At 43.4% G+C, this 15,917-nt stretch overlaps 1 protein-coding gene across 1 annotated transcript in view; it reads left to right on the forward strand.

Moving 5' to 3' along the window:
* LOC145356951 (acidic mammalian chitinase-like) overlaps positions 1-9,702 on the forward strand; it is a 46,726-nt gene extending 37,024 nt beyond the window's left edge. The window contains exons 9-11 of the mRNA XM_080209964.1: positions 2,146-2,262; positions 6,414-6,549; positions 9,320-9,702. Coding sequence (XP_080066090.1) covers positions 2,146-2,262; positions 6,414-6,549; positions 9,320-9,702 — 636 coding nt within the window. The remainder of the gene's footprint in view (positions 1-2,145; positions 2,263-6,413; positions 6,550-9,319) is intronic.
* The last annotated feature ends 6,215 nt before the right edge of the window (positions 9,703-15,917 follow it).

Raw genomic sequence — 15,917 nt, forward strand, 5'->3', positions numbered from 1 at the left:
TTGGTGGTATCAGAAGAGCCTGCTGGTGGAAGGACTGAAAAATCGTGCCCCAGCATTTTAGTAAAATGTTCCTTTTACACAGGAAGATTACATAGGAAGAAAGAGTTTGCAATTACGAAGTACCTAACCAGGTCCTATCACATAGAGATTACAAGCAATTGATGACTTTACAAAATAGTCACCGTTGTTATGAACAGAAACACAACTTTTTACTTATGCGCCTTACAATCCCACAAACAAATAATCTGTTTTTGGTTTTAGATGAGCCAGAATTGTTGGCCAGAGTGCCAAGAAAATACTCAGCTTCCCGAAATTAGAGCCAGAACTTTTCGGCTCCTTTACTTGCAGGATCTTCTCATGCCATCAAAGCCAATGGACATTTAAATGGTTCACCACAGGGTTCCCCCAAGATGGGGCCGGGAAGTGTCATGGGCTCTTCTATACCCATCTGACGCAGCCGAGTTCCCAGCCTGTCAGGATTTGCCTGAGGTCCTCAACAATGAAAGATTAATCTCCAGGGCAAACAAATCAGGAGAAAAAAAACTTTGGCCCAAAATTGTGTTTTTAAAAATGCATTTTTGGGTATGACCAAAAAAGGGCTGCTTGACCAAGAGTAATGAGTGACTCAACTGGTAACAGAGTTAATTCACTTGTCAACTTGCATAAGTGTAAACACATTGGCTTACCGATGGCAGGAGTGTGGCGTGGTACCTATATTGCCTTTAATATCCCATGAATCTGTAACCCCCTATCCTCTGCCCATCCACAGCATGATCCCTATTTCCATTCATGATATAACATTTTTTTAAAAAACAGAATTTATAGCAAGCGACATACTAGCATTGAATTCTGTATGTGACCTTTAACCCACTCCCCCATCTCGTGAAGATTGCGCTGAAATTTTAGTTAGCCTTCTAAAAAATTAGCTACATCTCAATTTGTAGTCTCCAAAGTAACAAAATGGCACCACTTGTTAATAATCCTGGAGAACCTGATTCTTTAAGAACATTATCCAGGCACTAATCTTGAAAAAAAGGTATCCTCACAATTTACAAGAGTTAGGGTGGCAAAGATTGGTGACAATATAAATAAGTAGAAGCTGAGAAATAATCTCTAAGCCTAACCTTGACAAGCATTGAACATTGTCTGACCCATTGTCCCCTTGTCAACATCCTGAGGAACTATTCAAGATAAATAACAACACTAGATCCGGCTATAATTTAATGCAATAGGCTATGACAATGACTGCCCCCTCCCTTTTTGATCACATCTTCAATTTTTTACACCTGTATCTATTTTATTGACATTTTGATGCAGTAATGACCCATGCAAGCCATGGCTGTCCCCCAGGACTTGCATGAGGAATTATTGATGCCAATATTGAATGTAAATTCAAAGTTGGTCCCAAACTCTTTGGGATTCCATTACCCATTTTTGATCACTTTGAAAAATTACTTTCAGCTCCTACTCTTTCTTCTTCCTTCTTTGAGTTGTTCTTTTCAATTGCATCTAATTCTATATCCTCTTGTCTTCTCTGATAATCTCAGCTGTGGTACCACATAAAAGGCTTTCCAAAAGTCCATGCACACTGCATCTACCTCATTTACGCATCAACCATTTGTGCTACCTTCTCATGATGTCTATGAGGTTTGTCAAGTATTGTTGAAATCCAAATGCAAAGCGCTGCTGAAAATCTTCAATAAAAATAGAAAATTGTGGAAATGAACATTCTGTTAAAATCCATACAGCCCATTGCTGAATTCCTATTTATCGAAAGTTCATTCTTAATTATAGACTTAAAACTTTTCCCTGCCACTGAGCTATAACCTAATCTCACTTTTTAAGAAGTAGTTTTTACATTGAACCACACGTTTGCAGAAACCAGAAATACTGAGGTAGATTATAGTTTTTATTACCTATAATAATCTGGTGGTGTCTAGCATCCGCTCTCTATAGTAAAAGGCTAGCTGTTTTTCAACTCAAATGAGCAACCTGTTCACAAAATTACTACCCAGGCAGTGAAGACAAATTTCTAACAGTAATTTCAAGGGCCTCAGCAATCTCCTACTCAAATATTTTAACAGTGAACAAATATGAGATTCTCCTCATGGATCTTAATTGTCAATTAATCCTTCTCGCTGATAGGTCTGTGACTTCTTGAAAAAGGCTAAAATCACAATGATTGATGAACAGAAGGTGCCATATGCATTTATGGGGAGAGTGTGGCTTGGATACGATGATATAAATAGCTTCAAGACCAAAGTACGGTTTGTGCTTTCTGTGTTTCTTCACTTTGTAAATTTTTATTTAGAATGCATTCTAAGTTTGTGAATATTTGTATTTGTTTGTAACATGTTTGTGTTATAAAAATCTATATGTTAAAACATGAGTATCTTTCTAGGCTACTTAGATATATATCACAGGGCCTTCGAAGCAATAAATTACAAGAGTGCAGGATATTATGTATACTAATTTTATTTCAACATTCTTGAAAAACCTTCCCCCATTGTAGCAATCAGTTTCTTCAGAAATAATTTTATTTCATTCTCTCACCGGATGTGAACGTTACTGGCTAGGCCTACATTTATTGCCCATCCTTAATTTCTCTTGAGAAGGTGGTGGTGAGCTTTGTTCTTGAACCGCTGCAGTCTACGTGACGTGGGTGCACCCACAGTGCTGTTTGGGAGGGAATTCCAGGATTTTGCATCAGTGACAACGAAGGAACAACAATATATTTCCAAGTCAGAAAGTTGTATGGTTGGGAGGAGAACTTCCAGATGATGATGTTCAAATATGTCTGCTGCCCTTGTCCTTCTAGATGGTAGTGATGCTGGGTTTGGAAGCTGTTGTCTAAAGAGTCTTTGGTGCATCTTCTGATAAATACTACTGCCACTGTGCAGCAGTGGTGGAAGGAGCTGTTTCCTGATGGGGTCTCAATCAAGCAATCTGCTTTGTCCTGGATGGTGTCAAGCTTCTTCAATGTTCTTGGAGTTGCACTCATCCAGGCCAGTGGGGAGTATTCAATCACACTCCTGACTTGTGCCCTGTAGATGCTGGATGGGCTTTGGGAGTCAAGAGATGAGTTACAAACTGCAGAATTCTGAGCTTCTGACCCTTTCCTGTAGCCACGATGTTTATGTTCATCATACAGTTCAGGTTCTGGTCAGTGGTAATCCCTAGGATGTTGATGGTGACGGATTCAACAATGGCAATGCCATTGAAGGTCAAGTGGTGATGGTTAGATTCTCTCTAATTGGATAGGGTTATTGCCTGACACTTGTGTGGCAAGAATGTAACTTGCCACTTGTCAGCCCAAGCCTGAATATTGTCCAGGTCCTGCTGCATTTGGACATGGACTTCTTCGGTATCTGTGGAGTCACAAATGATGCTGAACATTGTGCAGTCAGCAGCAAACATTCCCACTTCTGACCTTATGATGGAAGGAATATCATTGAAGAAGCAGCTGAAAATGTTGGATGGAATTTTCCCATTCTGCCTGCCATGGGAATCGTAGCTGGTAGTGGTGGACCATGTAAAACTCTGTTGACCTCGGGTGGGAATTTCCAGACTTGGGGCAAGCGCCTTCGGTGGGAAAGGAAGACCAGAGAATTCGGATGCAGCAGCCAATCCAGAGATAAAGTGCATGAAAAAGCAGCAGACGTTTTCTAATTGATCAGAGGACTGATCCATTCAGAGCACATTGTCAACAGCAGTATGTGATCATTTCTATGCCCTGCTTCAGGTGAGCTCTGCAGTCTTAAAGGGTCAGGCCAATTAAACATTAGTACCTGAGTGTCAGAGCACTTTCGTCAATTAGCTATGGTACACCTTTTGGTAAAAATTCTGAAAAGTGACATGTATGTCAAAAGTGACATGTATGTTATGCTGTGCCAAACTCCTGCTCTGCAGATTTGAAATTTTGTACATTATAAACTCGATGACCAGAATGTTCCCATCCCACCCACCTGCCATGGGAATTGTAGTGGCTAGAACATGGACCGTGCAAACGTCCATTGACCTTGGGCAGGATTTTCCGGACTTGGGACGAGCATGGGCTGAAAATCCCATCATTAAACCTATAAACTCCTCCCCTGTTCCAACCTGTTCTGCAGGATCAGGTTTGGTGGCCACTTCATTGCACTCCACAGAACCCAACATGCCACGTATAAACATTTCTCCAGAGATTTCTTAGTCAAAGGATGGAAATTCGAGTAACCATCCTAGTCAACAACAATATACTAAGCTCCATTTAAGTAAATTTTGAGCTGCAACCATCACAATTCAATCATCCCTATTCTACGCACTGATTTGTGTGGTTTTAATAAAAGGACGAGAAAAGTAGACACATTATTTTCAATATGCAGGAAATCTTTCGTACCAACCTTCCAAGTTGCCACACAGGTTATGGGGGGATTCTCCAGTCCCATTACTCCCAAAGAAAATCATGGTGGTCCGGATAATCGGGCATTGGCAAAAATCTGGCCCGAAGCTAGGAGCCAAACCTATTGCAATCCTCCTGGCCCATCCCGCCAGCCCCAGTTGGGTTCCCACATGTAGTGTGCAGCAACCCAATAGTTATGCAAACCCACTGATAACACAATTAGCGGGTTTGACAGCTCATTTACTGCCCCCCACACTCCCATCTCCCCTGCCCCCAGCTGTTCACTTGTCTCTCCTAATGGGGGCTTGACATGCTGGTTCCCTAGGATCCAGGGGAACACCACCAACTCCTTAACAAAGAGGAGCATCTTCTTCACCACCCCCCAACATTCAAATAACGGGTCACTTCCTCTCCCCTACACCATGCAGATATTAGGGTGACCTGGCTCACTCCTTCAACCTACCTCCCCCATGAGGACACCACTCAGGCCCCTGTCAGGTCAGGTAATGTTTTCACAGCTGACAGGTAGGAATACAGATGTTGTCTGAAATTGCCATGCCAGGGGTGATCTTCAGGGCTGCCAGGGATAGAAGGGGCAGTTGAGCCATGAAGCCCCTATCCCAGGGGACAGTGTCATTGTCAGCACTTTGCCCCCAGCCTGAACCCACCCAAGCCCCCAGGACACTTGGGGGACCTTCCCTCTGCAACCTGACTGTGTCAGAGGGACAAATGGCCACTGGACTTACCTACGTGGCCCCTGTCAGCGCCCAAGGTGCTAATCCAGGCTGTCAGTGCCAGGGGGCCAGGGACTATGCACTCTTGGCACTGCCAAGGCATGTGGCTTGAAGCAGGGACATGAATGAGCGGAACTGAGGGAGATGCTGAGGGGAGAAGGGAACCTAAGCAAGGGTTTTGAGAGGGGAAGGGGGTCTCAGTGAGGGTCTGAAAGGGAGAGGGACTGAGGAGGGTGTTCAGGCCGGTTCACCGTCATGCTTGCATGGTGTGGTGGGGTTGAGGTATTTGAGCGGCGGGGGGGTAGAATGCCCCTCTTTCCTGAGGTGTCGGTGATGCACCCCTGACCAGAGGGGAAGCGGGGGGTAACAGTTCTAGGTTTTAGGTGGGAGAGAGAACTGTTCACAAACGCAGAGATTGGGGCTCTCTTTTAAAACAATGGCCCAATTTCTGAAAAGCTGGCCTGCCCTTCGGCTTTCTCGGGATGAGCTCATCTGCTTTCAGTGCCAACTGGAAATGCTCCAGTTTTCCAGCTGGTGTGGATACTTAGTTCCGATTCAGGAGTATCGCACGCTATGTTTTAAGTAAAACTAATCTGGCTACAAATTGATGTGAGGAGTTTCCGAGGAACAACTATTCTATAATTGCTGTCAAATAATGCTGCACTGGAACCTAGCCCAATCCATCACACAAACCAGTTTCCCATCCATTCACTCTGTCTACACTTCCTGCTGCCTCGGGAAAACAGCCAGCATCATAAAGGATCTCACGTATCCTGGACATTGTCTCTTCCATCTTCTTCCATTGGGAAAAAGATACAAAAGTCTGAGGATACGTACCAACCAACTCAAGAACAGCTTCGTCCCTGTTGCCACTTTTGAATGGACCTACCTTATATTAAGTTGATCTTTCTCTACACCCTAGCTATGACTGTAACACTCCATTCTGCACCACCTCCTTTCCTTCTCCACTATGTACTCTATGAACAGTATGCTTTGTCTGTATAGCGCACGAGAAACAATTCTTTCACAATATCCTGATTCATGTGACAAGAATAAATCAAATCAAATGTAGTGCCAAGGTTTAAACCACTCAGTTGTCAAGGAAGTAGCTCACTGCCACCCTTCTCCAGGGCAATTAGGGATGGGTAATAAATGCTGGTATTACCAGTGAATCCAACATCTCTTAATATATAGTGTAAAACTGAGCTCAGGTTTTTTGGGATCGCATCAATAATAGAAGTATACCACATGCTACAGGGTATATGAAAGTTATTAAATAACAGAAATTATCATCGTAGGTCCAGTGGCTGAAAGTCAACAAGTTTGGTGGTGCCTTTCTGTGGGCAATAGACCTCGATGATTTGCACAATCATTGCAAAAAAGGAGTACTTCCTCTAGCAAACAAATTGCATAAGTTTCTTGAAATATCTTCAGGTGAGCATACAATTCTATTGTCATTTCCATTGATAACTAAAATAATAGTTGTTTGGCAGTACAGAACTTGAATATTGTTTGAAAAAAAGAAGCCTGTCAAAGCTTTTCATCTTGCTCTCATCAGGATACTTCACAAAAATAAGTATGCTAAGAATTACGTTAGCATTGAATTATGATTGGCAGCAGGGCTCACAGTGTACTGGAAGCTACATATAATAATACACAGGGATCTTTTTTTGCACAGTAAGAAGTCTCACAACACCAGGTTAAAGTCCAACAGGTTTATTTGGTAGCAAAAGCCTGTTCCAGCAAAACAGCCATTTGCTGACTCATTCCTTAGTCCAATGCTTTGACTAATCAGGGACAAACTGTCTGGTCAAAATTTCAAACAATGTTTAGCAGTCAACCATCAGTTGCCATCGACTGGTACATTCCCCATGGCAATGCCTCTACTTATCAGAGTCCACTTGCCAAACAATTAGTACTCTGTTCTTAGGCAGTATAAAATCAGTGTTTTTCCCCTCATACTGGTATTCTTGCAAAGTGTCCTGATGTGTGCAAGACAACAAGCTTTGACATGTCTCTTTTTCAGCAATATGAAAATAATGGTATTTCAGCAAGCTAATTTTACAATATTGGGACAGAAGTATCAACAATATAGTAATTATTGCATGTTTTATTGTATTTTAGTGAAGTTTTGAAAATCAACCCCATTTTTGCAAATATTGATAACTAAATTACTGGTGAATAGAAGTGTCATAATAACATAGCTTACATTAACTCAATTTGAGATATATTGTAAGTTATTAACCATCAATCCCCTGCCATGTGTTTTTAAACATTAAATTATTACAAACCTTCAAAGGATCATATTCCTTCAGGGAACAATAAAGTTCCAGGCTTGATTCAAGATGTCCATTCACTAAAAACCACATCTGATATGCAGAATTCTTCTTGTTGGTGAAATCTTAGCAAAAAAATGGCAGAGTTTGTTCCGGCAAGAAAAACGGCGTGTTCTTCTCCAGATCTTACCACACTGTCACAAAAAAAACAGGTGGGCGTGTTTCACAACATGTTGTAGAGGGGCAGGGCCTCAACACACTAGCAAAGCCCGGCTGCACTGAGATTGGGATGCCATATTTAAAGGGAGCCCTGAGCAGACTAAAGAGTAACCGCAGCTCCATCCATCTGTTCAACCATCCCACTCCTCCCCACCGAACCCACCACCATGGAGGTCTCAGGGCCTCCCATTCACCCAACACCACCAGAGGCAGCATTCACCCCCACCCACGCCCCACCACCATCAGAGCTGGTATTCACCCCTCCAAGACCCCCTCCCCCACCATCCCGCCCCCCAACATTTTCCCCCCACCCTGACTTCCCTGACCATCCAAGCATTGGATTCCTGACCCTGCATTGAAAACCTGAAATGCTACTCTGTGACCTTATTTGCACAGCTCATTTAAAGGATAACAGTGCACCAATTTCTCAGCAATGCACTGGAAGATGAGCCAAGCTCAAGTATGAAAAGAGAGCTCCCTCCTTCTTTCATTTCCAAAGGCATGTTGTGATTAACAAGGCTGTCTTGTGTGGTCAACATCACTTTACAGGTTCAACAAATTGCCCTGTTTTTAACTTCACTTGTAAAAGCAAATACGTGATATCCGAGAACCATAATTGAAATGTTTTGTAGTCAAAAATATTCCAGGACAATTTATTATGAGAAGAAGCAGAAATATTGTTTCGGGTATTCATCTCAAAGCTAATTGGTCATTAGCCTCATTGCAATTTGTGGAAAACCACTGTGTACAAAATGACTACCACATTGACCTGGATCACAGCCAACATGCACCGTTACAATTTATGTGAAATGTCTATAAAATATAAATATTTATTTGCTACTAGAAAATCAAAAGGGGATGTGGTGACGTAATGGTATTATCACTGGACTTGCAATCCAAAGATGCAGCGTATTGCTCTGACAATCTGGGTTCAAATCTCACCTTAGCAGATGGTGAAATTTGAATTCAATTAAATATCTGGAATTAAAAGTCTGACAATGTCCATGAAATCACTGTTAATTGTTATAAAAACCCATCTGGTTCACTAATGTCCTGTTGGGAGGGAAATCTGCTGTCCTTAACTGGTCTGGCTTACATATGATTCCACACCCACAGCAATGTGGTTGACTTTTAAATGTCCTCTGGAATGGAGGGCAGTTGGGGATGGGCAATAAATGCTGGCCTAGCCAGCAATGCCCGCATCCCAAAAAAATGAGTTTTAAAAAATGAAATAGATTCAAAGCTTGTCAGATTGAAACTATTTTTAAAGTGTTAGCCTAACTTGAGAAAAGAAAACTTCTAACTCTTTATGAGTGCAAGTATTGAGATAAAGAATATAAATCAGTGCATATGCAGGCTTTTAATTTTCACATTTTTCTATCTGGACATGGAATAGTGATTATAGTGGCAATTATAGCGGCAACCATTGGAGTTAAATGGCTGGATTTCCAAAACTCCTAATTGGAGCCTCTGAACTCTTACTTCAACCACAGTTGCAGGTTCCTATACAGTCACAGAAAGCACGATTGAACAATTTTCTGCCAATGTTCAAGAACATAAATACAAAATTAACAGGGAAGATTTCTGCAAAATGATCTTCTTCCTGCTATCCAGTGACTGACTATACTCCTCCATTGAACTGTCATAGTAATAGATTTTCTATCTAATGATTTTAAGAAAATCTAAATGCTATCAAATTGTTCTTTCAGAATGTGGAAAAACGACAGTGAGCACTAACTTGGTCAGTAGCAGTGGCGGAGTAATTCTGGGGGTTGACCAGACATGGTGTATCAATAAATTGGTTGGTACCTACGCTGACCCCACAGATCCAACCAAATTCTACCGCTGTGCTGTGTTAGCCGTTCATGAACGCTGTGTTGAGAAGAAGGTCTATGATCAAAATTGCATGTGTTGTATGTGGCCTCCACTTAAGGTGTATTATGACTCAAAATGGTGTTACCGTAAACGTGACGGCTTTTACGCTGACCAAAATGATGCTTCCAAATTCTACATTTGCACCAGGCACCAAACCTTCTGGAGAGAATGTCCCAAAGGTCTGTTGTTTAACAAAGCATGTAAATGCTGCAAGTAGCCCTTAGTCAATAGGCAAAGTTAAAATGATAATAAACATTCTTCAAAATTATTATTCAATACCATAAAAATTTTCAGATTTAATTCCTATATCCACTTCGTGGCTCCTATATTATCTGTAAAATTAGAATGTTAACACATAATTAGTTACAGGCTTGGCATGAATTTCAAAACATCACCACACAGTTTGTTATTTCTTAAGTACCGAATCATCTATCAGTCAATTTTTGTAACCTCATTGCAGTGTTCTGTCATTTTACTAAGTATTGGATTTTGGTTTTGATTACAGACTGAGATTTTTTTTGTGGTGCGATTCTGGCCAAGACATTAAGAAAACACAAACTCAAATTTGATTCAGTGAATGTCAAATTTTAAATTCTTCTCTGTAGTGAATAAAATCAAACATTTCTGCAACCTGTGGTGAGAACTCATTTTCAATAGCTTTTTAGTAAATTAATTTGTAGATCATTTTAGCATTGCCAATGATAAATGCTCTCTCGTATTGGTCTCTTTTGTGACTGTCTTCTTTTCCCACCCCCCTTCTAAGAACATATGAGCTCCTCCAGCCTGCTTCGCCATTCAAAAAGATTATGGCTGAACTAATTTGAAACTTAACTTCACATTTCCTGCCTACCACCAATAACTTGTCACCCCTTATTAATCAAAAATCTATTTTCCTCTGCCTTAAAGATGTTTAGAGATTCTGCCTTAGCTACTTTTTGGGAAAGAGAATTTCAAACTTTCATAGCCCTCTGAGAGAAAATGTTTTCTTCATCTCTGTCTTAAATGGCTGTGCACAGTAAGAAGTCTCACAACACTGGGTTAAAATCCAACAGGCTTATTTGCTAGCACAAGTTTTCAGAGCATTGCTCTTTCATCAGGTGAGTCCTTGTTCTTAAGCAGTGAAGACAAGTTCTAAATTCTCCCACAAGAAAAAATATCCTTTCCACAGCCATCCTGTCAAGCCCCTGAAAATCTTATACGTTTCAATCAAGTTGCATCTTATTCTTCTAAACGCTAACAGATACAAGCCTAGCCTGTCTGGTCTTTCCTCATAAGACAATCCACCCATTGCAGGCATTTATCTAGTTAACCTTCTCCGAGCTGTTCCAAAGCATTTCCATCTTTCCTTAAATAAGGAGGCCAAAACTGTGCACAATACCTCAAATGTGGTCTCACCAATGCCCTGTATAATTGAAGTACAGTCTCTCTACTCTTTTCTTCAATTCTCTTTGCAATGAACAATGACATCCTTTTAGCTTTGCTAATTACTTCCTGTGCCTGCAAACTAATTGTCTGCAATTCATGCACCATGGATCCCTCTCAGTACTCTGCAGTCTCTTACCATTCAAATAATTTGCCTTTACATTATTTATTCTACCAAAATGGACATACCCACATTTGTGACATCATATTCCAAATGCCCACTCACCTAACCTATCCCTTTATAGCCTCCTTGTGTCCTGTTCACATCTGACTTTCCTATCTATCTTTGTGTTATCAACAAATTTAACAATCATACCATTAGTCCCTTAATCCAAGTACTTGTTATAAATTGCAAAGAGTTGAGGCCCCAGCTCTGATTCCTGTGGTATGCCATTCGTCATATCCTGTCAATCTGAAAATGGCTCATTTATACTTACTCTCTGTTTCCTGTTAGCTAGCCAATCTTCTAGTCGTGCCAACATTCTACCCCCTACACCATGAGCTTTTAATTTTTGCAGTAATCTTTGGGCAAAAGTCTTGCATCCTTCATGCAAGCAAAATCATACGGACCTGCCAATAGCGCATCCTCACCATGGGTTTCCTGAAGGCGAGGGATGCATTCAACAGGAACTCTTTTGAAAATGGTAGGACAATAAGATGCTGTCATCAGTATACCAACTCCTGCCATGCCATAGAGAGGGAGAAAAATCCTGCCATTGATGCGGCACCTTATCAAATGCTATCTGGAAATCTAATTACCTTACATTCAATGGTTCCCTTTTATCACAGCACATCATTTCTTCAATGAACTCCAACAGGCTAAACATTCTCCTTATTCAAAACCATGTTGACTCTGCCTGATTACCTTACCTTTATCTAGGTGCCCTGCCATGGATTCTTTAATAACTGCTTCAAATGTTTTCCCTATGTCAGATGTTAAGCCAACTGACCTATATTTTCCTGCTTTCTATCTCCCTCCTTTTTAGAATAAAGGAGTTACATTAGCTATTTTCTAATTGAATGAAACAGTCCCCGAATCCATGAAATTTTGGAAAATTATAGCCACTTTTTTTAAAGACCCAAGATGAAATCCATCAGGACCTGGAGAGTTGTCAACTCACAGTTCCAACCATTTGTTAAGTACCTCTTTCCTGGTGATCATAATTTTCTTGAGTTCCTCCCTCTCTTCCAATTTCTATTTCTGGGATCTTACTTGTATCCCCTATGGTGAAGGTTTTTACAAAATTCTATTTACCTGCCTCTCCTTATATTCCATTATTAACTCCCCAGACTCACTTTCAATCGGACCGACACTCATGCTGTTAAGTCTTTTCTTTTTTAAATGTCTATAGAAACTCTTAGGGGCCCAATTTTACCATCAAGTTGCATCCATTTTGGGAGCAAAAACTTTATAACGTCAGGTGTGAGGCGAATAGTGGGATCTGTGCCTGCTTCCACATTAGTTCCCACTTAACCGGCACTTTCCTCTTTACCACCGCATTCGCCAATCAGGAATCAGCGCGAAACAGGCATGCTCCATAAAACTCTGATTTGGGCACTCCATCAGTGAGGGTGAGTGGGGAGGTCAGTGTATAGTGACCAACAGTGCTCTGCTGCTCACGGGGGTCCTTTTGTTGTGGCCATTTTCCGTCTCAGGTCGGTGGCAGCTCTGTGAGTATATGAGCGGGTGGAGGGGATTACTGCTCTACAGTGTCTCCAATGTCTCACTTGCAGCACAGACCTGGGTCTTAGCACTGACTTCGAACCTTGCGGTGCTGCTGGGTCCTAGTGCATTCAGCTCACTTCCAGCTGAGGAATATGCACATAGCCCTTGCAAAATATACTGCTGCAGCCTCTCAACTTTGCAAGGAGCTTTGATTGTGGGGAGCATGTGGCTGGGGGAATTTGGGAGGGCTGTGACTGTTGATGTGATAGGAGCAAACAGCATTCCTTAACCTCGCCATGTGTTCCTCTTTATCTCCACCCCTGCACCCACTACCCCCCCCCCACATCCTTTCAGAGTGATCAAATGGCTTTTGCGATACAGCCAATCGATCTAGCTGTTCTTCTGGGTGCTGCTGTAGTTGAGGAGAATGAGCTGGAGAAGGAATTATGGGCACAGGAGGCCCAGGCTCTTATCACTTGCAGGAGTAGAGGGAAATAAAAAGGAAGAGGCTGGCTAGGGTGAACGTTGGTCCTTTAGAGGATGAGAAAGGGGAGCTAGTGGTAGGGGATGGGGATATGGCTAAGGTCTTGAGTAACTTTTTTGTTTCTGTCTTCACGGAGGAGGACGTGAATAATTTGCCGGGTGTTAGCGATGGAAAGGTGGTAGGACTGGAGGGTCTTAATGACATTACTGTTACTAGAGAGGTGGTGCTCGACAGACTGGAGGGGCTGATTGTGGACAAGTCCCCAGGACCGGATGGAATGCATCCGAGGGTTCTGAAAGAAATGGCGGAGGTTATAGTGGATGCCTTGGTGGTTATTTTCCAGACGTCGCTGGATTCCGGGGAAGTGCCGGAAGATTGGAAAACGGCTAATGTTACGCCGTTGTTTAAGAAGGGTGCCAGGCAAAAGGCGGGGAATTATAGGCCGGTTAGTTTAACGTCTGTGGTAGGTAAAATGTTAGAATCCGTCATTAAGGAGGAAATTGCGAGGCATCTTGAAGGGAATTGCTTGATAGGGCGGACGCAACACGGTTTCATTAAAGGGAAGTTGTGTCTGACAAATTTACTGGAGTTCTATGAGGATGTGTCTAGGGCAGTGGATAGAGGAGAGCCGGTGGATGTGGTCTTTCTGGATTTTCAGAAGGCGTTTGACAAGGTACCTCACAAGAGGTTATTGCAGAAGGTCAGGGGACATGGAGTTGGGGGTAGGGTGTTAGCGTGGATAGAGGATTGGTTGTCAAATAGGAGGCAGAGAGTGGGGGTCAATGGGTGCCATTCGGATTGGCGGTTGGTGACTAGTGGGGTGCCCCAGGGGTCGGTGCTGGGGCCTCAGCTATTTACCATTTATATAGATGATCTGGAGGAGGGAACCGAGTGCAGGGTGTCGAAATTTGCTGATGACACCAAGATTGGGGGAAAGGCAAATTGTGCGGAGGGTGTGGAGAGTCTGCAGAAGGATCTAGATAGGCTGGGCGAATGGGCCAGGAAATGGCAAATGGAATTTAGTGTTGGCAAGTGTGAGGTGGTCCACTTTGGTAGGAAGAATGGTAGGAAGGACTATTACTTACGTGGCGAAAAACTGCAGCAGGCGACGGTGCAGAGGGACCTCGGGGTCCTTGTGCATGAGTCGCAAAAACCCAGCTTGCAGGTGCAGCAGGTGGTCAGGAAGGCGAATGGGATGCTGGTCTTCATAGCGAGGGGGATTGAATATAAAAGTAGGGAGGTCTTGCTGCAGCTGTATAGGGCATTGGTGAGGCCGCAGCTGGAGTACTGTGTGCAGTTTTGGGCGCCGCACCTGCGCAAGGATATTTTGGCCCTGGAGGGAGTGCAGAGGAGGTTTACTAGGCTAATACCGGAGTTGAGGGGGTTGAGCTATGAGGAGAGGCTGAATAAACTAGGCTTGTACTCGTTAGAGTTTAGAAGAATGAGGGGAGATCTCATTGAGACGTATAAGATGATGAATGGGATGGATAGGATAGAGGTGGAGAGACTCTTCCCGCTCAAAAAAGACAGTAGGACTAGGGGGCACAGCCTCAAGATAAAGGGGAGGCGGTTTAGAACGGAGTTGAGGAGGAACTTCTTCACTCAAAGGGTGGTGAATCTCTGGAATTCTCTGCCCGTTGAAGTGGTGGAGGCTGCCTCGCTAAATATTTTTAAGAAGCGGGTTGATGGGTTCTTGATAAGAGAGGGGATTAAGGGTTATGGGGAGAGGGCGGGAAAGTGGAACTGAGCCACGACAGATCAGCCATGATCTTATTGAATGGCGGGGCAGGCTCGAAGGGCTAGATGGCCTACTCCTGCTCCTATTTCTTATGTTCTTATGTTCTTATGTTCTTAAATAACCACCAGAGGCTGCCATTCGCCGAGAGGTAGGTGGGGGGGTATGCAGAGGAAGTTGGGAGCAGAGACCCCAACAGTTTCGTGCATGAGTGTCATTTGAACAAATGTCTGACACTGTGTCCCGCGGTGTCTCTGCCTCTGAAAGGAGACAGTGTGACATCTGTGTAACCTGTTGCAGGACCTGGCACCAAGAGGCAGAGTGGGAGGGCCGGGGAGATGGGTGGGGTCACCCACTCTCAGTGGCTGTCAAATTGATGGCCATTCTGAAGTTTTATGCGACTGGCTCCTTCCAGACCCCCTGCTGAGACGCCTGTGGCATTTGCCAATCAGCCATACATACCTGTGTCAAGCAGGTCACAGAAGCCCTGTATACCTGGGCTGGGCAGTACATCAAATTTAACCCGGACAGCACCCATCAGGAAGCCTGGGCTGCAGTGTTCACAGCTACTGTGGGGATGCCTAACGTTCCAGGGAGCCATCGGCTGCACATACGTCGACCTCAAGGCTCCCCTACAGAATCTGCTGAGATTCAACAACAGAAAGGTGTTCCACTCCCTGAATGTTCAACTTGTGTGCAACCATAACATGAACCTTATGCATGTTTGCGCAAGAGTTCCAGGTAGCGTGTACGACAGTTTCACTGTCAGGGACTCGGACATCCTGGAGGCAATAGGGGAGGAGCCCAGGCTGCAGGTGTGGTTTGTGGATGATATGGGTTACCCACTTCAGACATGATAGCGCCTGCGCAGAGGCCTGTGTCTGAGACAGAGGCCCACTATAATGAGGCCCATGTAGATACCCACGCAATAGTGGAGAGATGCGTTGGGCTTCTCAAAATGCGATTCCTACGCCTGGATCAATCTGCCGGTGCCCTCCAATACAACCCAGTGATGTCTTCCCGCATAGTGTCGTGTGCTGTGCCTTACATAATCTGGCTTGACAGAGAGGTGGCATATTGGAGGAGGAGGACGTGGAGGCTGACCAGCTGGGCATCACTGGGGAG

The sequence above is a fragment of the Carcharhinus amblyrhynchos genome, chromosome 22 (assembly GCF_965287045.1).
Source record: "Carcharhinus amblyrhynchos chromosome 22, sCarAmb.v2.hapA, whole genome shotgun sequence".
NCBI lineage: Eukaryota > Metazoa > Chordata > Chondrichthyes > Carcharhiniformes > Carcharhinidae > Carcharhinus > Carcharhinus amblyrhynchos.